The 25,273-nt window shown below is 41.8% G+C and overlaps 6 protein-coding genes across 11 annotated transcripts; 2 read left to right on the top strand and 4 right to left on the bottom strand.

Annotated features, from left to right (window-relative positions):
* Positions 1-143: 143 nt before the first annotated feature.
* Positions 144-2,107, bottom strand: LOC111605504 (sorting nexin-29). Its single transcript, XM_023324054.2, has one exon. The coding sequence runs from the start codon at positions 1,930-1,932 to the stop codon at positions 358-360; it is 1,575 nt and encodes a 524-aa protein (XP_023179822.1). The 5' UTR covers positions 1,933-2,107; the 3' UTR covers positions 144-357.
* A 184-nt stretch (positions 2,108-2,291) lies between these two features.
* LOC111605510 (polycomb protein Sfmbt) lies at positions 2,292-8,749 on the top strand. 6 transcript variants are annotated; one of them, XM_023324066.2, is made up of 8 exons: positions 2,292-2,481; positions 3,000-3,174; positions 3,795-4,668; positions 5,276-6,619; positions 6,676-6,925; positions 6,992-7,524; positions 7,590-7,975; positions 8,287-8,619. In XM_023324066.2, exons 2-8 carry the CDS (start codon positions 3,031-3,033, stop codon positions 8,617-8,619), a joined length of 3,864 nt encoding a protein of 1,287 aa, XP_023179834.2. In that variant the 5' UTR covers positions 2,292-2,481; positions 3,000-3,030. The 6 variants fall into 6 exon arrangements, with proteins under 6 accessions (XP_023179834.2, XP_023179835.2, XP_023179830.2 ...); XM_023324067.2 differs by having other exon boundaries at positions 2,985-3,174; XM_023324062.2 differs by having other exon boundaries at positions 2,909-3,174.
* A 1,805-nt stretch (positions 8,750-10,554) lies between these two features.
* On the bottom strand, positions 10,555-14,618 carry LOC111605492 (NAD-dependent histone deacetylase sirtuin-1). Its single transcript, XM_023324039.2, has 3 exons — positions 13,786-14,618; positions 12,668-13,506; positions 10,555-12,363 (listed from the first exon to the last, which is right to left on the bottom strand). Exons 1-3 carry the CDS (start codon positions 14,220-14,222, stop codon positions 10,979-10,981), a joined length of 2,661 nt encoding a protein of 886 aa, XP_023179807.2. The 5' UTR covers positions 14,223-14,618; the 3' UTR covers positions 10,555-10,978.
* Positions 14,619-15,151: 533 nt separating this feature from the next.
* LOC111605493 (dnaJ homolog subfamily A member 1) lies at positions 15,152-16,926 on the top strand. Its single transcript, XM_023324041.2, has 3 exons — positions 15,152-15,364; positions 15,427-15,846; positions 15,903-16,926. The coding sequence occupies exons 1-3, from the start codon at positions 15,296-15,298 to the stop codon at positions 16,557-16,559; spliced, it is 1,146 nt and encodes a 381-aa protein (XP_023179809.2). The 5' UTR covers positions 15,152-15,295; the 3' UTR covers positions 16,560-16,926.
* Positions 16,927-17,055: 129 nt separating this feature from the next.
* LOC111605538 (zinc finger protein 780B) lies at positions 17,056-21,071 on the bottom strand. The gene is made up of 3 exons (XM_023324101.2): positions 20,997-21,071; positions 17,873-19,825; positions 17,056-17,815 (listed from the first exon to the last, which is right to left on the bottom strand). The coding sequence occupies exons 2-3, from the start codon at positions 19,499-19,501 to the stop codon at positions 17,186-17,188; spliced, it is 2,259 nt and encodes a 752-aa protein (XP_023179869.2). The 5' UTR covers positions 19,502-19,825; positions 20,997-21,071; the 3' UTR covers positions 17,056-17,185.
* A 6-nt stretch (positions 21,072-21,077) lies between these two features.
* LOC111605586 (protein kinase shaggy) lies at positions 21,078-22,468 on the bottom strand. The gene is made up of 2 exons (XM_030224468.1): positions 22,345-22,468; positions 21,078-22,235 (listed from the first exon to the last, which is right to left on the bottom strand). Exons 1-2 carry the CDS (start codon positions 22,346-22,348, stop codon positions 21,091-21,093), a joined length of 1,149 nt encoding a protein of 382 aa, XP_030080328.1. The 5' UTR covers positions 22,349-22,468; the 3' UTR covers positions 21,078-21,090.
* Between the last annotated feature and the right edge of the window lie 2,805 nt (positions 22,469-25,273).

The following is a 25,273-nucleotide window of genomic DNA, read 5'->3' as shown; positions in this document are numbered from 1 at the left end:
ATATCGATACATCTTCACGCAAAGTGAGTACTTTCTTTTCCAATTCGGCGTAACGGGAAGACATAACAGAGATTGCAAAATATCGATATAATAAATATTTTGTTGCCAATAATTGTTCATATCAAGTACGGTTAAGAGTGAAATGTTTTTAATATGTTTATTACTATTTAAAAATTTTATTTAATATCATTTTTCTGCAGCATTTTGTAGCTGTTCACAAACTCAGCTCCTCTTTTATACATGTAAATAAACATTTGAATAAATATAACAGAATTAACTTAACGAGTGAAAAATACTTTTAACTTCTTAAGTTGTTGGTCCAGAGTTGTTTTTGGCTCTGCTGCCTTGATAGTAATACTATCGCTCGCGAAAAAATGGAAACACTTTTTGTAATTCCGCTTTCGACTTGCACGCCTCCACCTGCGGTAACGCCTCCATAACATTTAACATATAGATTTGTAGTTGCTGTCTTCGCTCCTCCACAAAGACGAGATTCATGTTTCCAAAATGCTTTTTGGGGGGAAACTCGATGGAGTTAATTCTTTTGGGATGTGTACGGAGCAAAGATTTGTGTAGCTTGTTAAATTCGCTATAACGACGAAACAGTGTCCAATGCTCCAGCCTCTGGCGCATAGTAATATGCATCTCGTAAACGTAATGCGAGCCCGAACGGGGTGTCTTAACAAGTTTCACTTGTGGAATGGTAATCAGAAAGTTGGAACAAAACGACGAATTGGGATCTATGCCCGTCTCGTTGAACTGCTTAGTGAGCCGACGAATCAGTTGTCGATTCTGTAACTTCAGTTCAGCCACGCGTGTTTCTAGCAGTGCACAGCGTTCGTTTAGCTGGGTAACCTGCTCTGCCAGTTGCGTGGTCTGTTGACTGCTGGCGCCATTGGCTGATGATGAAGATTTGCTCCACTGCGAGGAAGTGTCGCTGTGATCCTCAAAGAGCTCTTGAGATTCTTGTTCACTTTCCTGATCTTGGCCAATTGGATGCACATCGGGCAATGGAATTTTAAGAAACTCCAATTCCGGTTCTATTGGATCACATGGGGTTGTACAAATGGGTTCTGCTGGCATCGATTGCTTCAATTCCTCCTCAACTGCATCTTTTGATGTTATTTGCTGTACTTCCAGCATTTCTCTAGGAGTAAGTGCGCCCAATAAATCCTCCGTTGAGTTGGCGCACACAATCGGTCGCTTCACAGCATTTGATAAGCGTCCTTGCTTGCGTACTGCCACAGGTACGGGTTGTGGTGCATAGATGATTGGCTCCTCTTTGACAATCCCCACTCCTTGCACGGCAAAACGTTTTGACGCATTAAGTTCAGGATTTTCAACATTCAGAGCAAAGAGCACATCCTTGAGACTTTCTAGTATTTCGGGCAATTTCTTGGCCGCCTCCTCGTTAAGCAACAACGACCAGGGTGTATAGAAGCGTTGCAGTTGCGATTCGTCACTTAGCCAAGTAAGAACATGACTCATCAGACGCTTTTCATTGAGTGTGGCACGAATAAAAGCGCGGCCGCGTCCATGTTTCGTCCAGATCTGCTTGAGTCCCTCGTAACGCTGCTTTTCGTGTGGAGTCAACTGCGTTTCACAGAAATCCCAGAATGTCGTTTCATTGCTGTTGCTGCTGCTGCCACTGCCACCTGTTACGATCTCATGCATATTTTGAAAGATACTCGCTGCCGTCATTGTGACATTTAACGTCTGTCGTAGGCCATACGCAAGGGTTTCCTCCAATGCTTCACACAATTCCTGCACGACATCATCCTTTTCCGTTGCTAGCTCGCGTTTTCCACTGTAGGTTTCACTTGTTTGTTGCGCAGTTTGCTGTAATCGTCGAAAAATATCCTCTCGGCGTTGTCCAAAAGTGCAGCCTCCCAAAGTGGTGCGAATTTGTTCTGGTAATGCATTTTCGGGCATTTTCCTCAGCTTACATATGTGTTATATATGTATATATATATTTTGCTTGTTATTGTTTGGCTATTTATTTATTTGCGTTTTCATTGTCTTCACTATAACTAGTGTTTGATAATTTCGGATTATACTAGTATATCGATAGACATATATTTAAAATAACAAACGATAATTTTAATATAATTCTTTATGTAATGCTATGACACAAATTAAAAAAAATGGTTTTAATCATTTCATATTTTAATAACTGTGGTACTTAGCACAACAGTCTTGATAATTTCCAGATCTTTATTTATCGATGTATTCGGATGTTGATGAAACTTAACAATTTCACAGCACTGCTTGATCCACGAGATTCACATATTAATAATAACACAACACTAATTATCGTTTGCGCATCACCAATCATCGCTAAACTAGCATTAAATTTGCGCGTAAAAGAATGCCAAAAACTTGGTAATTGCGACAAAATTATTAAACGCGTTAAAATAAATAGCAACAAATGTGATCATACCAATTGACACAAAAAAACTTCGTATTAGATGTGCTAAAAATGTAAGTTTTCTGATGCGTGAGGACGATTTGTTAGTTTTCTTTTGTGTTCGATCGTTCGTCGTCTGGTCGCACGGTGCGCTTCATTGACTTTTCGAGCGAGTGTAAAGCGTAAAAATGACCAAAACTGCTTAAAATATTTCGGTTTTTGTAAACCGAATTCTATTGCAAATCTCTTTAAGTGATTTTTTGACTATTTAATTGCAATTGGAAATCGTTAGAGCATTTTGCCAGCAGCTGCATTTCGATTTCGATTTCGTGGAAAGCGTAAAGAGGGGAAACAAACAGAAGCGGAACTTAAAAAAAAAACAGAAACAGAAGAAGAATTAGAAAAAACAGGCGCCGATGACGGTCCATATGGTCAGCAAGTGCAGGAGTCTGTTTATATGTGTATATGTGTTTTGTGACTTGTGTGTGTTTCCCATTGCAGCCAAAGTCGCCGATTCACAAATGATAACTAAAGACGCTTCAATTTGTCTAAATAATAAACAACTAATATATTAAAGTCACAATAACAACAGCAACAACCATCAACAAGCGAAACTATATACAATGAATCCGGCCGAGCTGCGGATGATGTGGATGAGCAGCCAATACAACTCGGAGCGCATCACACTGGAGGATGCTGCAACTCTGCTGGGTCATTCAACTGTTGGTCTATCCGTTATGGAGGACATGACACATCAGCCTACTTTGGTAAGTCCTTATCTTTCTTGATTCATGAATGGAATTATCGTTACCAAAATTTTAACTGAGTAAGCCGAAAATATTTAGGCTCTAAATAAAGAAATTAAAATATTTATTATTAGTGCTATTGAGGATTTCAATAATGAAATTTGCTATTTATAACATTTGTCAGACTAACTGTATTTGCAATTTACATTTTATGTTGCAACAATTGCGCCAATATATAATATTAATCCTATTAGATTGAATCTAAGTTACAAAAAGTCAAATAAGGTAGTATTTAGTTCAGATAGGGCAAATATTTAAAATCGTATTTAAATGAAGCAACATCAACAGGTGGAAATGGCATGAGATTTAGCATAATTCAGGTATCACAGAAACACCTTTCATATATTTATATACAATATCATCTGTTTATGCTTTAGTTACAAATTGGAATTCGTTTACTTATTTCCTTCTACTTTCTTTTCTATGATTTATGTATTGGTTACGTTGTATCCGTATCCGTATCCATTCAACTGTCAACTGTATTCAACTGCCTATAAAAATAAAACCAACTCAACTGAAACTCAACACAAACTCAAACACAAACAACAACAACATGAATAACACCTCCTTACCACAAAAAGGATATGAGTCCAATGATGAGCATTGTTGGGGGGGATTTTACGGGACAGGCAGCAGCAGCCGCTGCAGCACTGGGCGTACAGCCGGGAACGCTAATCGCCACAAATACAAATAATCTGTACGGCTTTGCGCATATGGGCGGACTGCAACAGCAGCTGCTGCAGCAATCCGCCGCGGCAACTGTCTTTCAAAACTATGCCGAAGTTATGGATGGCGATGATGGCAACAATGCCGGTGTCACACTGATGGGCGTTGGGTCGGCGGCAGTTGATGATGATCAGCAGGTCTATGGTCAGTTGGAAGACGGCTATGATGACGGCGGCGCTAGTGGCGGTATGTCCGATCTAGAGACCAAGCAGGAGATCATAAACATTGATGATTTCGTAATGATGAACGAGGATAACAATTCGTATGATGGCACCGATTTTATGACCTCTTCGGATAAGGATATATCACAGTCATCATCCTCGTGCATGACCAGTATGCCAAATCATGATCTGCTTGTGCCGCTAGGCGATGGCCTGTTGCATCACAAGCTGCTGGGCACCACGCATGCTATGATAAATCAAGCCAGCACATCCCTGACCGGCATGACAGCAGCTGGCAGTGGCAATGGCTTTGCCAATATCCTAATTGCTGGCGAGGAGACAACTGGCACTCCCCCCGCCAAAGCAATGCGTCCGTACAGCATCGCCTCCGGCAGTTGTAAAGCTGGCAATAGCGGGTCTGGCTCTGGGTCCAGCTCCTCGATGCGAGCACAGCGCAAGACGCGCAAAATTGAGCCAGTAAATCGGCCTGGACTCGTGCTTAAGACACCGATTGCCTACAAGGGCAACATTGATCCCTCGGTCATACCGATACAGAAAGATGGCATGGGTATGTTTTCACTGACCATCATTTTACATGATTTTCTTTTAATTATAATTTCCCGCGCTTCACCTGTTTATATTTCTTGTAACTTTATTTTTACGCATTGTTTAATGAATTTCAATTTAAATTTGGGTCTTTTCCACACCGAAAAGTTAAAGTAGAACTGGTTATCTATATGTTAGCTGTATTATATAATTAGTTGAATCAAAAACAAGAATTTCTGGAACAAAATTTTGGCACCGTGCCAAATTTCATCAACTATGACATTGTCTCTCATATGATTTCAATTTTATATTTATATTAGCTTTGGGCAAATAGTTATAAATCTAATTGCATATAGAACTGGGCATGATGACCTTTGGCTAAGACAGCTGCACAATCATCTCGCATGGGACTTCAATTCGAATTCTCTTTATGCACATGTCCAATGCACAAAGCTACTTTGATCCAACATCGATCAATCACTGTGATTAGGCTTACAATTTTGACACTAATCCGATAATATAATTATTTCTACGCAATTGTAATAAGTCATAGTTCTAATTAGTTAGCAATTTAAGAGAACTTTTCTAATTCTGTAACTAATCCAGCCAAATTATGCTTTGCTTCGCAGCTGTCTGTGAACGTTGTGGTGCCATCGGTGTGAAGCATACATTCTACACAAAGTCACGACGTTTCTGCAGCATGGCCTGTGCTCGTGGCGAGCTCTATTCGCTGGTGCTCAACAGCAAGATGGATGCCAGCAGCTCGCCAGCTGCTGCACTGGAAATGCCAGAGTCTTCGGCCACATTAGAAGCAAATCTTGCATCGCCATCGGATGCACAGGATCAACAGCAGCAACAACAACAGCAGCAGTCGGACATTGAGCTAACGCTGCAAGCGGCACATATCAAAAATGCCAACTATCGTTTTCGTATCACTGATCAGTCGAAGATAACGCAGCTGAATGGATTCGGGGAGCCCATGTCGCTGGGCGGCGATGCAGCTGCTAATAATGTTCAAATGGCCACGGAGGAGACAATTGCAGCACTCAATGGGGCTGCTGTCGGAGATGCTGCAGCGCCGCCTGCAGAAGCCAGTGGCAGCGAGGGGAACGCCGCCGCCAGCAACACATTTGTGAATGCTGCGCCGACGCCTAAAGCGCTGCGACTGTTTCGTGATGCTTTTCCGCAAGACGAACTGCCACAAATACCGAAATACGAACGTCTTCCGGCGCCATGCCCACAAATGGAGAAAATCATCAGCATACGAAGGCGCATGTACGATCCGACGCACTCGTATGACTGGCTGCCGCGTCTGAGCAAAGTTAACTTCTTCGCGGCGCCCGTTACCTGCTTTCCACACGCACCCGGCTACGAGGTGTGGGACAATCTGGGTGTGGGCATGAAGGTTGAGGTGGAAAACACCGATTGCGATAACATTGAGATCATTCAGCCGGGACAGACGCCCACATCGTTTTGGGTGGCCACCATAGTGGAAATTAAGGGCTACAAGGCGTTAATGAGTTACGAGGGCTTTGATATAGACTCGCACGATTTTTGGGTGAATCTCTGCAATGCCGAAGTCCATTCTGTGGGATGGTGTGCGACGCGAGGAAAGCCTCTAATACCGCCACGCACCATCGAGCACAAGTACAAAGATTGGAAGGATTTTCTCGTTGAACGTTTGTCCGGCGCACGCACATTGCCCTCCAATTTCTATAATAAGATCAATGACAGTTTGCAGTCTCGCTTCCGACTCGGCCTGAATCTCGAATGCGTGGACAAAGATCGCATATCACAGGTGCGTTTGGCCACGGTGACCAAGATTGTAGGTAAACGTCTTTTCTTGCGCTACTTTGATTCGGACGATGGCTTCTGGTGCCACGAGGACTCGCCCATCATACATCCAGTAGGTTGGGCCACAACAGTGGGACACAATTTGGCCGCGCCACAAGACTATTTGGAGCGCATGCTGGGTAAATTACATTAGAACTTCAGTGTCGTTCCGTATTTGAAATGTGACATTTTTCAGCGGGTCGTGAGGCCATGATTGAAGTGCACGAGGATGATGCCACCATTGAGCTATTCAAGATGAATTTCACCTTTGATGAATACTTTCTGGATGGTAAAACTAATGGCTTTATCGAAGGCATGAAGCTGGAGGCTGTCGATCCGCTTAATCTATCCTCAATTTGTCCAGCCACGGTGATGGCTGTTCTCAAATTTGGATATATGATGATACGCATCGATTCATATCAACCGGACGCCTCAGGGTCAGATTGGTGAGCCTGCATGCGAGTAGAAACCCAATAATTAAATAAAACAAACAATTTTATTTATACTTGCAGGTTTTGTTATCATGAGAAGTCGCCTTGCATTTTCCCGGCTGGCTTTTGTGACTCCAATAACATAACTGTAACGCCACCCAATGGCTACGATTCGCGCACTTTTACCTGGGAGGGCTACTTGCGCGATACTGGCGCCGTTGCGGCTGGTCAGCATCTGTTCCATCGCATTGTACCCGATCATGGCTTTGAAGCTGGTATGAGCCTGGAATGTGCTGATCTCATGGACCCGCGTCTGGTGTGTGTGGCCACAGTGGCGCGCGTTGTGGGTCGTCTACTTAAAGTTCACTTTGATGGTTGGACGGACGAGTATGATCAGTGGTTGGACTGCGAATCTGCGGATATATATCCTGTAGGCTGGTGTGTGCTCGTTGGCCACAAATTGGAGGGACCCCCGCGCGTTGCCCATCAACAGGTACCTAAGCCAGCGCCTAAAGCCAAAGTGCAAAGAAAGCGCAAGACTAAAAAGGGAGCCAATGGCGCAACTGGCGCTGCGAGCAACAAGCAATCGATACATGACAATAACACACAGACAGGTGGGCTTGGACGCAAACAAGTGAAAGCCTAGCAATTCAATTAACTTCTAATATTATCTTTGCAGCTGTTAAGCCGCGCACGATCGCCTTGAAGACTACGCCGCACTTGCCGAAGCTGAGCATTAAGCTAGAACTGAAGCCAGAGCATCACAATGCTGCCTTCTATGAGAATAATCAGGTCGAGGAAGATGAGGATGAGGATGGGGTTGCGGAGGATGATGCCGATGGCGATTGCAGCACCAGCCATATATCCGAACAGTCTACAACAACGAGTTCCGATCAATTTGGATCACTTAGTGTTCAATCCAGCACGGTAACGCCAACAGCCAGCAGTGGCAGTGGCAATGGCAATGGCAATGGCAATGGCAGCAAAACAATGGTAAAGAAATCTTCTACTACTAAATCTCCTGCGCCACCAATTATGGGTCGCAAAGCCACTAGTTACATTGCGGTGAGTACTTTAGGATAATAGTGCGTATAGCTTTTAGAAACAATCAAACAACTGCCCGCCCGCCCGCTAGTCCACCTATAAACATATATATATATAGTTTTATATGTATATATATATATATATTAACAATCATCAAAAATTCAGCAAAACTTGAATGCAATTTGTATATAACTTATGTTTACGCACTGTTATTTTGGTACTTGCATAGCTTCATCAACAATTCACCCGGTACAAAGCCCAGCCACGCCTCCAACCTAACCGCCTTTAAGCAGCATCAATTAACTTTCTTGATTTCCCTTATCGTCAAACAGAACTCTGCGGTTACGAACAGCAAGTACATTCCTCGTTTGGCCGATGCTGACTCAAATGATGCTCATCTGGAGTTGATGCCCGACACCTGGAACGTATATGATGTCTCACAGTTTTTGCGTGTGAACGACTGTACCGCACACTGTGACACGTTTAGCCGTAACAAGATCGATGGCAAGCGACTGCTGCAGCTGACTAAGGATGATATAATGCCTTTGCTAGGCATGAAAGTGGGACCTGCGCTCAAAATCTCTGACCTCATTGCGCAACTCAAGTGCAAGCTCAATCCCAGCAAGTCCAGATCGCACAAGACGAACAAATCACAGTTCTTATAGTGCGGCATCAACCAGGACATTATCTCAATGCCGGAAATTAAACCCAAACCGTGTTTAACAAAGCCAAGCGTAGTTATATTTCATTTTTTGAAACGAATGTTATCACCGATAAAACGCACGCATCTACACGTGCGCACATTATATATAGATATATATATAATAATATATTGTATATCCTAATATATATATACATATATATATATATATATATAAAATTGAAGTATTTTGTTAGAAATCGAAACACATACGTTGCCTATAACGGATTTATATATCCGTATACAGATTATATAACTAACTCAAGTCTCAGAGCGCGTTATTTTATATCTACTCTAGATATAGATATATATATATATGTATAAATATATATATAAAGACATACGCATCCCCGTAATTGTCTCTAATGTACGCTCATGTTATCAGTCAGAGTTTCTATATAGCGAAGTGAATTGGGGAAATTCATTTTTTATCATACGCGCATATTTTTATAATTGTAGCAACAAATCGAAAGCTTAAGGTACAACACATATAAAAACATATGTATATACACATACACACACATACACCTACATACAAAACTATATATAAATATATATGGGTATATATTAAATTGTTTACACATACCGGTTAGGTTTACTAGGGTGTAAATAGAACTTTTGTTTCGTTCTAGCATTACAAACCCACAAATCCGACACCAAGCAACTATATACACTACTTAGCCTACACATAGTATCAAAATAAAGCAAGACACAAATATCAGGCAGCATCTCGTGAGCACATGCATCCAGTTAAGAGCAGAGCTAGTTGCTCCTAGTCCGTAAGCAATGAGACCCAAAAACAGAAAATGATAAAACAAGTTGCAGCGCTCGCCGCAATGTTTAATATATTTTTTTCCTCATGGTAGCCAGCATATTGCATGAAATGAATTAAGCGTGTACCATAAATGAGTACTTCTGCAGAAGGTAACATTAAATTAGAATACTATGTATTTAGATATGCTTAAGATATCAGCTAATGTCTAAAAAAAAAGGTAATTAATAAAAACGAATTCAAAATTGCAAAGTGTAAACGATTTACTTGTAATTATTGCATTGGGACTGATCACCTTCTGTCAAGATATATTAAGAAAAGAGAATTGTAAGTATAACAAACTACTATAAATATGGTATGCTATTCAGTTGTATCAAATGATTAACTTAAAGAAATTTGGCATTTGAAAGAATAAAGTTGATCCAACTCTTATGATACTGAGAAGATAGATTTCAGCAACAAATTCAGAAATCGGATTAAATCTCTTTGTATAAAATGAATCTACGTCTCTTGCCATTGCTTGAGCATGCGTAGAACTACTTTGGGTCTACGTCGTATGTAAGTTTATAGTCCAGAATGAAAATATATATATTTAGATATTCCCGATTACCGCCAATTAAATTCAATGAATTAGAGGCTCTTGTAGCTGCTCAACAACTTTGAATAAATTGGTTTATTACTTTTTTTGTTTTTGGATATTAATACATTATATATTGGTATATTACAACTAGTGCTTAATGAATCATTTACACATACGTTTGGTGGCTATAACATATATATTTATATATATATATGCATATGTATATATTTGAAAATTATGCTAAATTTTTGATTAAACATTTATTCTAACTCGCACTAAACTGCAAGCTAATTCATGTGTTCATGTGTTCATGTGTGTGTGAAGTGTAAATGTGAATGCAAATATATTTATATGTATATATATATATATTTAAAACTGCCATAACCGAGAGTTAAAAGTAAGGAAACAGAATATTTTTAATCATATGAAATAGAAAAATTACATTTACAAAGATACCTATATACAGAGCTTTTGTTTTTTTTTTGTCCAGTTCTTAAATGCTAGAAAAACATTTTTTTATCTTATTTACTTTTGAACTTAGCCTAATTTGAATATATTGAGGCAACATGCGCTAACAAATTGCAAATTAGAAAATTTGCGTGCATTTTATCCCCTTGCTTTCAGTGGATTAACTTAAAGGCCTCAGCAACAACTTAACATGATAAAAATACTAACATTTTACATATATATAGATATATATCTGCATAATGAATAAATATATAAACTAAGTTTCCAAAAATATCAAAAAAGGGATGCGTAAAACCAACTATGAAACCCGGGTCTCTCAGTTGGTTGTATTTGAAGAAGACAAATAGACATATTACAAAAGCCTCAATTACTGTTTTGTGTTGAGCTTCTCTAGACATTGAATAGTGTTCGGGCTTTTGAGTCGAAATTGAATTGACTTTCAAAAGTCGCAGTGGAAATAAATAATAAACTTAACTTAGCCGGCATCTAAATATATATAAACATTTACACAGTTGTTAATGTAGCTGCAGTCGTAGCTGTTGCAGCAACTACACTGGGTCTTCGCTTCTTAATTGGTGGCGTTTCAGATTCAATCGCTGGACTGGCTGTTGACGTTGGCAATGGCGTTGGCGATTGCAGTTGCTCGATGGATGTTGCACTTCGCCGTTTATTGCTGGGACTGCTGCTTGAGGTGGCAACAGCTGGCATAACTTCAAGAGCATTGCCATTGGTGATTTCGGTGACAATGTGAGCCTCCAGTGCAGGCGGTAGTAGTGGTGACAGGGGCACTGCATTTAAATCGCATGCTTCCTCATCGCTGGCCACAACGTTGCTAAAGAGATCTGCATCGTGCACACTTGCTCCATCGTCCTCCTCTTCGTCATCGCTAAAGTCACTATTCCAGAAGACTTGAGCGCCAGGAAATACATACGAGCAGCTATTGCTGTTGCAATAGAATGTGCCAGGCTGCAGGCGTTCGGCTATGGTTTGTCTCCTCGGCTGTGGCGGCGTCGGCGTTAAGCTGGGCGCTGCTGTCTTAGTTTCCACAACCACATTCGCAGAAATGTTTGAATCCAAATTGCTGGCATAGCCGGGATTTGCGGATGCTTCTGTATTGCTGGGATCGGATGCTTCGCATTGCTCAATGCCACTATCCTTTGACGAGTCAACGGAAAGATGACGATAGCTGGAAGTGGCACCAGCTACTGATGGTGCTGCAAGACGATCACAACTTAATGCCGTTTCATTCAATTCTACGAGTATGTCACTCTTAATGCGTTCAATGGCTTCTCGATCGGCTGCATTGCTGTGGCTGTTGCTGTTGACAGCTTGTGGTTGCTGCAGCATCTGAGGCTGCAACTGGTTTCGCTTGCTGTGCTCCGCTGTAAATGTGGAAGACTCGAAGCCGCTATCGGAGCATGTGCCTGCCGATGAACCGAGCATATAGTCAACCGAGCCATTTGACTTTAGGGATTGCGTGTCCGTGTCTAATTGCGATTGTTGCTCACACTCTGAGCTACGAAGCCGATGATGGTGATAATGATAATGATGATAATGATGCTCTGTCGGCGGTAATAGTTCCTTCGATTCACGCAAAACTTGGTCGTCACAGCAAAGCTGTTTCCATTCATCGTCATCATAGCCGGAGCCATTGCCCGAAAGACGTTGACATATCTGATTGATTATAACATCTGAGTCACCCAAAAGTTCTACATCGAATTTTAGATGATGCAGTTGCTCGCGATTGATCAGAATTTGCGGTACCGATGCTGGTATACTGCTGGGAATGTGTGCGACGGGGCGTACCTTTAGCGACGAGCCGATCACAATCAGCAAATCGCATTTGTCCTTGTCTGTGGCCATAACTGTATGGTACTCATCCGGTAATCCTATAATCGAGCAAAATAGTTCCGTATAACAATTATGCATATAGTAAATATAGAATCAAACATAAATAAAATGAGAAGGTAATGCCAATACGTAAAAACTTTCAAAGGATGAGCTTAGTTTTTGTGTAGTGTTGGCTAACGCTGAACATTTTGAATAAAAGTGCTTCTGTTGTCTTTTTCTTACAGAGTGAAGTTGGCAGCACTTCAGTATATCCTTCATTCAACGAATGGATTAAAAAATTTTCGTTATTTTTTTTTAAAGAATTTCAGTTTATATTATAGTGACAAACTAATGACTACGTACCTTCGCCAAAGAAGACTATATCCGGTTTCATGATGCCATTCTCTACCAATTGCTTTAGCTGCTCCTCTGTAACAGCTACGGAAGCATCAACACTGTGCTCCACATTCGGCTGGCATTGAGGGCAGACGGGTATTCGCTGGGCAAATATATCTGCACGCAGTGCATCCGCATTGCATTTGTATTTGCATTTGGTGCACGAGGCTGTCGAAAATGAGCCATGACATTCAATCACCCGCTGTATGCCTGCTACACGCTCCAAGGTGTCAATGTTCTGTGTATAGTTGCGCAGCAATTTGCCCTTCGCCTCTAGCATCTTAATGAAGCGATGACACGGCGAGGGTTTGAATTCGCCGGGATAAATCTCACGAGCGAATTTATAAAAGGGTCGCGGATCGCGCTTGAAGTAGTTGATGTCAAACATGGCCTGTGGATCAGGCAAGTCGGGAAAATCATGAGCCAATCGTGCATAGATACCATTTGTAGATCGAAAATCTGGTATGCCGCACGAAACAGAGACACCGGCTCCAGTGAGCACAATAATCCGCTCCGACTTGTGCACAAGATCAATAACATCATCAAAGGTGTTCACGTTGCTCAGCTTGGTGCGACGTTTTGGCTCATTTAGCAGATGTGACAGATAGTCCCACAGCACCGAGTCATCTGTGTCTGCTGCCAATCCAGTGGCAAAGTGCGGCATTATGCTGGCAATAACCTGGCGGGGCACGCGACCAGTGTAAAATTCGCGCTGTAGCCAACGCATCTTCCAGTCGCTGCGGCTAACTGAAGAGCAGTCCGAGCTGGAGGAGTCATCATCATCATCGTCGTCGCTGTTGGCCCAGCTTTAAAATTATAAATTATTATTGTATTGAAATTTGTTTATTTTTTACATTTTCAAAAATATTTGCCAATTTGGTGAAAAAAAAAATAAAAGATATTTTTAATTTAAATCAAATAATTTAATTTTTATTTTAAATTTTCATTCAAAATTATACAAAAAAAAGTTATTCACCTAAGTTGAAAAAAGTTAAATTTGTAAAGAATTAGTTTGTTATATATATTTATGCATTTTATTAGTGATGTTAATATATTTAGGCACCATTTAGATGAAATATTTATACCTTGATTTGTAATCTTCGTTTTCATCCTCATCTCCTTCATCATCATCGGCCTCGGAGAATGATCTTTCCAAAATATTTATGTGCTGGTCAGTTTGCTCCAAATTATTTGTTAGATTTTTGGCATTTCGATTGGCGCCAATTTGATGTTCTCCCATTTGAGGCAATGTTTTTGTTTTGATTTCACTATTTTCTTTTGGTTGCGTTTCGCTTGTTGCTGGCGTCGTAGCTGTTGCTATTGCTGCTGATGTTGTTGCTGCTGTTGATGGTTTAACGTTTGTTGTCACAATTTCAGCGCCAAAATCAAAATTTGCCTGCGTGTGCTCAAAACTTTTTAGTTCGTTGAGCTCGTTTGGTACTTTTAGTTCGTGTACATCCCCAATCTCTTTGTAACTAATATGTCCTAGTCGAACATCCATGTCCTCGTAATTTTCCATCATTTTTGCCAGGCGCAACACAGTTTTCGTCTGTTATGCTTTGTCTGCTTCTTACCACACACTCACTCACACCACCAGCGAGTAGTTACGATTTCTTCTCTTCACTTTCTCGCGTTCCGTTTTCTCCTCTCTTTCGTTGGTACACACACAAAATTTTTACGTCTCTACTTTGCATCCATTTTGCTTGCGTAAAAATGATGTTTTACGGCGAAAAAGCGCACTTTTTTAATTCAAACACTTTTATTTCCGCTTTTTAACTTAAAAGAAAAATTTAAAAAATTTTAAAAACAATTTTTCTTTAATTTTTTTCGTAAAATTTGTACGTAATTTCTGGAAAATTTTCCGATGATGTGACGTACAAACCACCCAGTGTGCCCAAAGCAAACGTTGGAATAAATAATTAAATTTCACCACGCCCAACGTGTTATCTACGGAGACGCGCATTGATGACTCATGTTGGTGCTTTTTTAGCAGACAGCAAACGGTCACACTGCAAGAAATAGGTATTCGCACAAAAAATATATGTAAAAGCACAGCGAAAAAACGTAATAATCATTGATTTGGAAAATGAAAGGTGCTCTTATAGTTTCTATTAGGAGAGAGCATTTGAGAAATTTTTGCAAAACTTTTTTACTTTTAGATTGACCATTTTTTGTATATCGTAGTAGAATTTCGCATTTTACAACACTTAATATGCTTAGCTATCGCTACTGTTACCCCTTAACAATGCATTTATTACATTCTATTGCATTCTTTGAACGTCAAGGATTTATACTAAAAAAATACAAAATGATTAATTAAATGGGACAATTGAAAAATTTATAAACAAGTAAATAGGCTGATATTACTTAGGACTTTGGTAAGTTTACGCGTATTGCTTACGAGCTATGCAGCTGTTAACACAGCTGTTTAGACTAAGGCGAATTTGAAAATTGAAACAACACAACAAAATAATGAATATCATAACAATTTGAAGAACAAATCCGTGTGTCACAATTACAATAAATTATCAAAATTTTCTACGACTACCATGCACGGGCATTTTCTTTTAATATAGGGGCTAGCGCGTAATCGCAATGGACAACCTGAATTTGTACAGTGTTCTTGGAGTGGCACAGAATGCGACCGCGGATGATATTAAAAAGGTTCTTGGTGTTTTTGTACCATTCAATTTATTGATACTTAATCAACCCCGTGCCCAACATAGAATTATCGCAAATTGGCCAAAGAATTCCATCCGGACAAGAACCCAAAGGCGGGGGATAAGTTTAAGGAAATATCATTTGCCTATGAAATACTTTCCGATCCGGCGAAACGTCGTATTTACGATCGCTATGGAATAAGAGGTCTGCAGGAAGGCGCAGAAGGCGGCGCGGAGTCATCAACATTTTTTTCACAATGGTTTGGCGGGAGACCCGACGGCAGGGTAATGATCAAATTAGAGCTGACCCTGGAAGAGATATACATGGGTGATAGTAAAAAAACGGTGGAATACATGCGACAGAAGCTATGTGATAACTGCAGGGGAGATGGCGGCCCGCAAGAGGGCCGCGAAAACTGTGAGGCTTGCAATGGAGGCGGCCACATCCCTGCCTTTGCATTCATGGGTATGAATGCCTTCGACGTGGTAAGTGCTAAGTAAGAAGCTCAGTGCTTGTAATCTTATTGTCCATTGTTTGTTAGTCTTGCGCCACGTGCGACGGTCGAGGGTTCATCATCAAGAAATCAATGCAGTGTAAGACGTGCTCTGGCTCCGGATTTGTGGAAGAGCAAATGAAACGCGATGTGATGATTGAACGCGGCGTGCCAAACATGCTGAAGCTGCCCTTTGTCCAAGAGGGGCATCAGTTGCGCAACGGAGAATTCGGAGACCTCTATGTGGTCATCGTACAGGCTGATCATTCGGTCTTTAGGCGTCGCCATGCAAATCTGTACATGGGAGATCTAGAGATTAATCTAACGGAGGCTCTGTGCGGCTATACGCATTGCTTCAAGCATTTGAATGGGCAGAACATGTGCATGCGCACGAAGCCGGGCGAAGTGCTGCGGCACAATCAAATTAAAATGATGAAAGGATCTGGCATGCCGGTGTTTAGCAAACCGAATGATCATGGTGATCTCTATGTGCAGTTCAAGGTGAACTTTCCGGAGAATGGTTTCGCCACTGCAGCTCAGCTGACCACGTTGGAGAGTGTACTGCCGCCACGTGAAAATGTCACCATGCCGGATGGAGCAGAGGAGGCGGAAATGACAGACTATAAACCACAAAGACGTCGCGGCGAAACTGATGATGACGATGACTCGCAACATTTCGAGGGTGTTCAATGCCAGACAGCTTAGTTGTGGGCATGGGCGTATCCGTGGCTGTTACAGGCTCGATATCTCGCCATCGATCTTTGGAATCTGCTGTCCACGCTTGGCGTGGACGAGTTGTGCTTTTTAGTGCCGCTTATCGTTTTACTATGCATAGTATTATTTTTTATACAGGAATGTTTGCTGTGATGAGCGCGTGATGCAAAATTTTGGCTAATGTTATTAGCTAGTGAGCCCCTAGCCCTAATCAAATAGTAGATTTAGCTTAGCTAAAGCATAGAATTTTACGTTAATTTCCCAAAACCAAAAATTCTCCGTTTTACTATTGACTCAACGCATCTAAAGCTAAATACCCGACAGCAAAAAATATTAAGAAATAAATTTACTTTAAAATCAAATTTTAATGTAAATGTAAAATTGTAGAAGAATTCTAATCCCTAGTTGACTTTATTGATCTCATGCAATACTATACGCAATCCATAATAAAATTATAATTCTAAGCAATCTTTTATTGAACGCTGTTTATTCAAACATGAAAAAGTGCAATAAATATCTAAACTGTATAACTATTGTATAAGCAACTGCAATGCCAGCCTGTATGAATAATGAATAGCCAATGGTTATGTAGTAGTGTGTAGAAATAAGTGTCTTGATCAAGCTGACAGCGATCCTTTCTGTGAATGATTACTGGATTTTCTGTATAGCTGAGACTGATTCTCATTGTGTTTTTTCTTGCTCTGCTTTTGTTTCTGTGCTGGATAGTTGCGTTCATTGTTCTGGCTAGATGGTTGGTCCGCAGTCGGCTTGCTGGATACACGCAAGTCGAGAGCAGCCAAGGAGTCGGCGTGCGAGTCCTGATTTTCGAGATTTTCCTCCTCAAACGGAGGCACAGCGAGCAGCTGTTGCTGCTGCTCCAGATTGCTGGGCTGCATTTCGCCGCAGCGCATGGTCTTCGCATCGGCTGCCTGCTCGGCGCTGACCTTCATGAGGGTCAAATACTGATTGTACTTGGCGTAGTTGCGTCTGCCCGTCTCATCGTTCATCAGCACCTGTGCCTGGATGTGCGACTTGTCGCGCATGGCCTTCAGTCGGATGTGCTTGGTGATGTCCCAGCGCCAGTTGGAGCGATAGGAGCACAGCGAGCACTCGAATGGCTTGCGATTCAGATGGCCCACAATGTGCACGTGGAAGCGTGATGCGGTGGCTGCCCAAAATGTGCAATGCGGACACTTGAACACCTTCTTCAGTGCATCCGAGTCCTCCGGCTGCAGTTGCTCGGTGACCTGGCAAAAAGCAGAAGCTGCTACTGAATCGTTTCTGAGCTGCTCTTGATTACCTACCTCGCCATACCCGGGTGCTGTTTCAACACCACAATAGCTGAGATCATTGCTAGCGCTGCGATAATCCTCATCCCCACCCAGATCCATGTCGCAAGTGAGCTGCGTGGTGCTGCGCAGCGCCGGCTCGCACTGCTGCAAATGGCTGATCAGCTCCATGGCATTTGGCACCCGCTGCTGGCAATGGGAGCAGTTGATGGGCGGCAGCTCAGACAACGGCGATGCAGAGTCAGCTGCCTCCAAGGGACTGGAACCCTGCTCAGTGTCTAGCGGTTCGGCTTGATCAGCAGACGAGTCCAGTCCAGTTGCTGTCACATGATGATGCTGCTGCTGCTGCTGCTGCTGCAACTGCAGATGTTCCTGTGATCCCGAACGACGTGCCACATGGTGGTTGAGCTCATGTATGGTCAGCGACTGTTTGATATTGGTGCTGAAGTCACAAACGCCGCACTTGAAGTAGCCATTGGCGCCATGGTTCTTGGTGTGCCTGTCCAGATTCCATTTGTAGGGCGAATGAAAGTCACATGAGCCGCACTTGATCAGCGGCATCGAGTGATACTTGACGTGCTTCTTGAAGCGTGCACGGATCGGCGTGCTGTACGAACATTTCTGGCATTGATACTGGGTGACCGAGGCGCCGGCTGACAGATCGAGCGCCTCTGGCGTGGCGCATTCATCGGCCTGCGGCAACTCCTCAGAGTCCGAGCTGCTGTTCCCCGGCTCACGATCCGCCTCGTCGATGGGTCGACCTGGCAAGATGGCAGATGCTGGCGGCAGCATGCACATCTGAAACTCAAAGGCCATGGAGAAGATGTTGGCACTGCGCGAGACCATTTGCTGCAGCTGCTGCAGCTGCTGCTGGCGATTGAAGGCCTCCACATTGTTCAGTAGCTGTTGCTCCTGCAGCTGCAGCTCGCTCTTCAGCTGCTTTAGCGAGGGCCCCGCCTGCATGGCACCCGCTGCCTGCACTGCACCCACCTGGCCGACTTCAGCCTGCACTGCAGCACTCTGATGAAGATTGGGCGTCATCACGCTGGGCGCCTCGATGCTCTCCTCCAGGCGACGTTTGCGCGCCTCCCGATTGCAATGCCGTCGACCAGCTATGCCCGTGCTGTCGTCGTCCGAGCAGCCATGCACCATCTTCATATGACGCACCAGCTTTTGGAAATGCCGAGAGGCATACAGGCAGAGCTTGCACTCGTTTATCACGATCTTCTCGCCGTGCACGTCGCGCAGATGCGACAAATGGCTGCGCGGATTCTGTGTGAAGAAGGCGCACGCGTTGCAGCTGTAGTTGCGCCTGATCTTGCATTGCGGCAGCTCCTCCTCGGCTCGGGACTCCAGCATTGGCATCGATTGATCCTTGCAGTTGTCCTCCGGCTCAGCCTTGGTCATGGCCAGCGGCAGTATCAGTGGCAGCGGCTGAGCGGTCGTTGTGCGATTGTTGAGCAGCTGCAGCTGTCGCTCGAGCATCTCGGCGCTGACCAATGGATGCGTGGCTATCGGATTGCCACGACCTGCGACCGCTGTGCCGCTCTCCTCCATTGCAGTTTGATAGACTGTGGCACCACTCACCAGACTGCGCACCACCAAGCGGCCACCGGAACGCTCCACCATCGACGGAAGCTCCATATTTTAGTTTCGTCTTAAGTTTTCTGAAGATTTTCCGACAATTCGATTTTTAGCTTCGGACTTTTTTTTTTAGTTTGGGCGATGTTCACACTACGATAGAACAGGCTGAACTAAACCACTTTCAGACCGTCAAACCGATGGTCGACTTTTTCTATTACTCAAAGGCTACTGGGTCTCGAAATTCAAAGCGGTTCCTCGAGTCCCATGCGTACTATTGGAAAGTCTGTCAAATTCATGGATTTAGCCAACATCAACAACAAATTTCATATAGAACTATATATATATATGTGTCTGATGTAAATCTGGACTGGCATCAACTGAGTTCTGTAAGTAAAAAAAAGACGAAAGCCAGTTCTGTTAAGAGACCTCCAAGTTAAGCGAGCGACGAGAGCTTAAAAAAGAAAAATGAAAGAAAATTAGCCTCAAAATGACAGCAAAAGTTAGGCCACAATGCCTATGAGAAATATAGCTGAGAATGTGGAGTCGAAGGGCTTTGAAGGAAGCGAAGAACTTAAGCTAAAGAGTTAGGCCGGAGAAAATCGGGCAGCAACCGCAAATAGGAAATATAGCTGGAAATGTTTATTAAAATGGCTTTGAAAAAAGTTAAGAACTAAAGGTAAAGGGTTAGAACGGACGAACACGGACAGCTGCCACTAATAAGTATAGTATAATAAGTGTGAGCATATATCTATAGGAAATATGTTGATTCAGAAGGTTTTGAAGAAAGCTAAGAACTGAAGGAACGAACAAGCACGGACAGCACCCGCTGTTAAGCATCTAAGCTAGGCCACAATGCCTAAGTAGATATATAGGAAATATGGCTGGAAGTGTCGATTCGAAATGTTTTAAAGAAATGAAGGAACCAATACTAAATAAGGGCAGCAGCCACTAGTAAGTATATAACATAGGCCGCAATGCCTATGCCTATAGGAAATATACCTGGAAATACGAAAGGCCTTAAAGTAAGCTAAGAATTGAAGCTAAAGGGTTAGACCGGACAAACGTGGACAGCACCCGCTGTTAAACTGCGCAGCAGCCGATAGTAAGTGTACAAATAGCTAAAAATATATAATATTTTTATATATATAATATTTATAATATTTTTATATATAATCCCGACTAAAGATATAACCATATGGATTATTGTGTTACCTTTATATTAAAAAAAATTAAAGAAAATATATTCTTAAAATCAAAATTATAGTTATTAGAACTGATACTCAAGTAATAGAGAACGTATATTTATATGCTAAAACTAGAAACTTAGAGTCAAATAGATAAGTCAAGAAGACGTTGTCTGTACTCTATTTCCTAATGAAGTACAGAGCCCTAGTTCCTCCGCTTATCTATTGTCTACACAAATATAGATCAGAAAAATAGTTGGGCTTGATATTATTTATAAATAGTTTAATACCATGGCTAGTAGGGGATTTGTGCCTGATTAACCTAACCTCACATTCAAGCAGGACTCTTAAGGCTATTTTTAGATACTCACCTCATGTTTAGTATTAAAAACTATATATAAACTAATACAGCCTTTGGTGACTATAAACTATATCAACTTAAAATCTAGTGTTGCACTTGGTTCGCTATTGCTCAACGACTTCCTCCAGCTGGAGTGGTAATAGATGCATCCATAGGCCGGGATCCACTTGCAGCTCATGCTCGCTGAAGTTGAACAACGATGGTAGGCGAACGCCATTGGGCATCAGTGTGTTGAGGGCATCCATGGTGCGCAGCTCGTCGTAGCTGGCATGGGCACAGGCTCGCAGTGGCGCAATGCGTGCTGCTGGCTCATATTGCAGGCATTCATCCAGCAGTGCCGCCAAATCCTGTGGCACCCAGGTGCCAATTAACGTCTGCCAGCTGGGTCGAGCGATGCTGGTTGTGGCGGCTTCCAAGCCGCTGGCGGCAAGGACAATGGGCGCACGGTCCAAGCCGTCGGTGCCCAGCAGACCGATCATGTGCAGCAGCTGCGCCTGGTCATGCTTGTTGCTGGAGAAGAGTGCGACGTTCTTGAGCAGCTCGGCGAGCACGCAGCCGGCGCTCCAAACATCCACCATGGTGCTATATCGCGTGCATTTGGCAAACAGCTCGGGCGCCCGATAGAGCCGGGAACAGACATACGTGGCGCTCGATTCGTTGGCTTCCAGAAACTTGGCGCTGCCAAAGTCACCCAATTTGAGATTCATTGTGAGCGGATCGAGCAGCATATTCTCCGGCTTAATGTCGCGATGGCAAATGCAGTGCGAGTGCAAATAACCGAGGCCCCGGAACAGTTGATAGGAGATGATGCGCACGTAGACCGTTTGCAGTGGCCGCTGGCGTTGCTGTACTATGAATTCTGAGAGCGTCATTGGCATATACTCCATGGCCATGAACAGATAGTTCTGCTGTGAGCATCCAATCTGGGCATAGCAGTGCATGATCAGACGCACTATATTGCAGTGTCCTTCGAGGTAATTCATTATTTCCGGCTCGCGTTCCATCATATAGGGATCGAAATCGACTTGTTTGAGGGCCACCAGATGTTCCGATTTATCCAGATGTGCCTTGTACACACGCCCGAACGTACCCTTGCCAATTAGCTCATTAACGGTAATTGTGGTGCGAACCGGATCCCGTCCACAGCGTGTATAGGCCATGACCATAAAGACGGTGCCATTCGATATTATCGAATTAGATGACGGTATCAACGTGGATTCCATTTGCTCCGTATCATGTAGGACTTTAGCTGGCAATTCAAAGGATAAAACGATGAGCGTGACAAAAATATAAATATATTGGCACAGACTACAGCTAGAAGAACATGATTTTTACAACAATTCTCGTTTTTTACTTACACATTTATTTCCTTTCTGTTTCTATTTGTTTTATATATACATAAGTAGTTGATAGTATGCTGGCAGCTTATAAAAAGCCAAGCTGCGCTGGCATTAACTACTAAATTAACGCCTTCATTATGTTTAAGCTTAACCTTAAAATCTCTGAATAAATAAAATGAAAGCAAATCATGCTGGCAGCGGCTATCCTTTTCTGACTCCTTGTTGGGACATTGTCGAGCAATTGTTATGTCTCGCTCGCACGCAATGGCATTCGGCCTCAACGTTTGCTGCTCATTTGTTTATTAAATAGTTACAAATTCTATTTTATTTAAAAAGTTGAGCTCTGTTTATATTTAAATAAAACCGCGTAGCTTTAAGCGCTACGCATGCTTAAAGGGCAGTGCTGCCACTTACAATTGGCGTTGCCACTAAAGTAAATAATGGTCTGCATTGCACTGTAACTCACCACGCTCGTGTGCTTTCACCAAATCGTTGCGAGGTGAAAACCCTATTCAAATGCAAGCTTCCATTACCAATTGCAATTTAAAGAAATGGGATTGAGGAAAACAGTAAATCAGTCATTTCAAGCTAACAAAAAAGAATCGATTCTTTTTGTATCTAATGTGAATCAATTTCATGCACATAGGATTTCGTTGCCTTAGCTTGGCAGCTGAAAAACATTTAGTTTGCATTAAGCTTAAGACTTTAATATGTTGAGACCTCAGCGAATAGCGAGCGTTTGTTTGTTCGTTTGCTATTTCCATTTCCGGTTGTACTGATAAAAAGAAAAGGAAGAAAAAAAACAAAACTTTCACCACCAAAGTTTATGGGCCGTAGCATCAGGCAACACTTCAACGGGAAATGTCGCTTGCCATCCTGCTCTGCGGTTCAGAGTTGAAATTCATGTAATTCCATTAACACAGACAACTTCCGTTAGACGAGCAAATGACAGGCTCGCCTAATGGGCGACGCGTGTGCGATGCCATCGCTGACGATGTGGATGTGGCTAAGCATTGTGGCATTCACACATACATATACGCATATACTGTGCCGCTTACTGCACGGCTTTGCGTCAGTTTCTATGCCGAAAATATTTCAGTTATCAGAGCCCTTTTATTAAGCATCCGCCATGCCACCCAGCACACTCGGCATTAAAATTAAATTCCCAAATTCAAATGGCAGCTTTTACGATGATATAAATCGCAGCCGGTGCAACAGGTCCCACAAACACACCAACACACACACACACACACACAGAGACACAGGCACAAAATGGCTAAAAGTTCATCGAGCGCAGAGCAAAACCCTCAAAACGGAAATGACTGTCAGAGCAAAGTGGCAAGTAGCATAGCTATGGACAGATATTCAGGATATCCGTACGGACTGAATATTTTTTGCGTCTGTTTTTACGCCACACACGCCATTTACTCTTCCGCTCTCTAAATTTTGTTTCTTTTTCTTTTTAGACTTTTCTGCGTGCTGCATTAGAGATTTGAAGGCAGAGTTTGAAAAACTAAAATTTATAATTATGCTGCAATCGGGTATATGCGACTTTGTAATATTATAGTTTGTTACATTTTTAAATAAATGTATAAGAATGGTGTAGCTGCAAATGCCAGGTAAAAGAAGACATGATTGATCTGATTAAGTATACAAGCTCCTGATCAAAAGCAACGGCTGACTCCAGCCCTGCTCGTCTGTGCGTTGGCGATCTTAAAGTTGAAATTAAGTTTGTCTTTTACAATCAGATTTTTGGCTAATGTAATCGATAACTCACTAATCGATAATTAACTAATATCGCATACTTTGTTCTAGAGTCACTAAAATTTGGTAAATTGATTTTCCTGAAGCATACTTAAGCGCATGAAGTTGGAATCTATTAGAAAAGTATTTTTATATATTTAAATATTGAAAATATGTAAAAATTACTAAAAGCTCTGAATAAATTTAATTATGGCTCACGGAGTTCAGAGTACTTCCGGCTAGACCTCTAGACACTAGACCTCTAGTGTTTTTAAAATATTTTTATCAATAATTATAAAAATTTGAATTGTTCTATAATCTAAACAGCTTATCAGTTCTTGATATACTTAAAATATATCTTATATATTTATATTTATATTTATAACAAATTTAATATTATATATAAATATATATAGTTATACATATGCCCATATATATCATTAAAATTCAAATACTCTTTTACATTTGTGAACTGCTATTTAAGCCTATAATATGTTTTTAATGCGGGCGACTTGGGCTTAAGGGCGCTACGGCATCGAATTGCCTTTGAAAATAAGCCTTATAAATCTGTATTGAATACATACGAATTGAAATATCATAAATAATTAATTAGCCAAAGCTATTCCTAAGCATAGATTGACTTGACTTAAGCAGAAAATTGCCTTAATTACAGTTAATTAACGAAACAAATTGAAAATTAAGGCGTGTTGTGCTTAAGTAGAAAATGGGTTTGTTCTCAGAACTCTTAAATGAGATTCAAATCGATGCGACTCGTAATATTAAATAATAAATATATTAATTAAATATTTATTTATGTACGGAATTTGCAACATATTTTCATAGATTCTAAATAAATAATTTTTATTTAAGAAAAGTAAATGAAATTTTGGCTCTACTCAACTGAAAGTGAGCGATCGATAGTAGCTAATTCTGGAATTAAACTTATCTAAATGTAACAAAGTTCTATGCATACTCAAACAGTGTTCAAGCGCATTCTTTGGCGCTTCAAAGTGAAAATCGTGCCCAGTTCTCGGGCTGCTCGGAGGCACTTGACGTCTCAAAGTCAATGGCAATGGCGTAATTCGTGGGAAAATCTCTTGATTGCATTCTATTGCAAAAAATATATGTATATATGTTAGCTGTTTGACTTACCCACAGCACACACACTGACACATACATACAAATATATATATAGTATATATTT

Source organism: Drosophila hydei, unplaced genomic scaffold, assembly GCF_003285905.1.
Source record: "Drosophila hydei strain 15085-1641.00,03,60 unplaced genomic scaffold, DhydRS2 tig00008114-arrow-pilon, whole genome shotgun sequence".
In the NCBI taxonomy this organism is placed as follows: Eukaryota; Metazoa; Arthropoda; class Insecta; order Diptera; family Drosophilidae; genus Drosophila; species Drosophila hydei.
The sequence above is the reverse complement of the archived record's forward strand: the minus strand, read 5'-3'. Positions and strand labels throughout refer to the sequence as shown.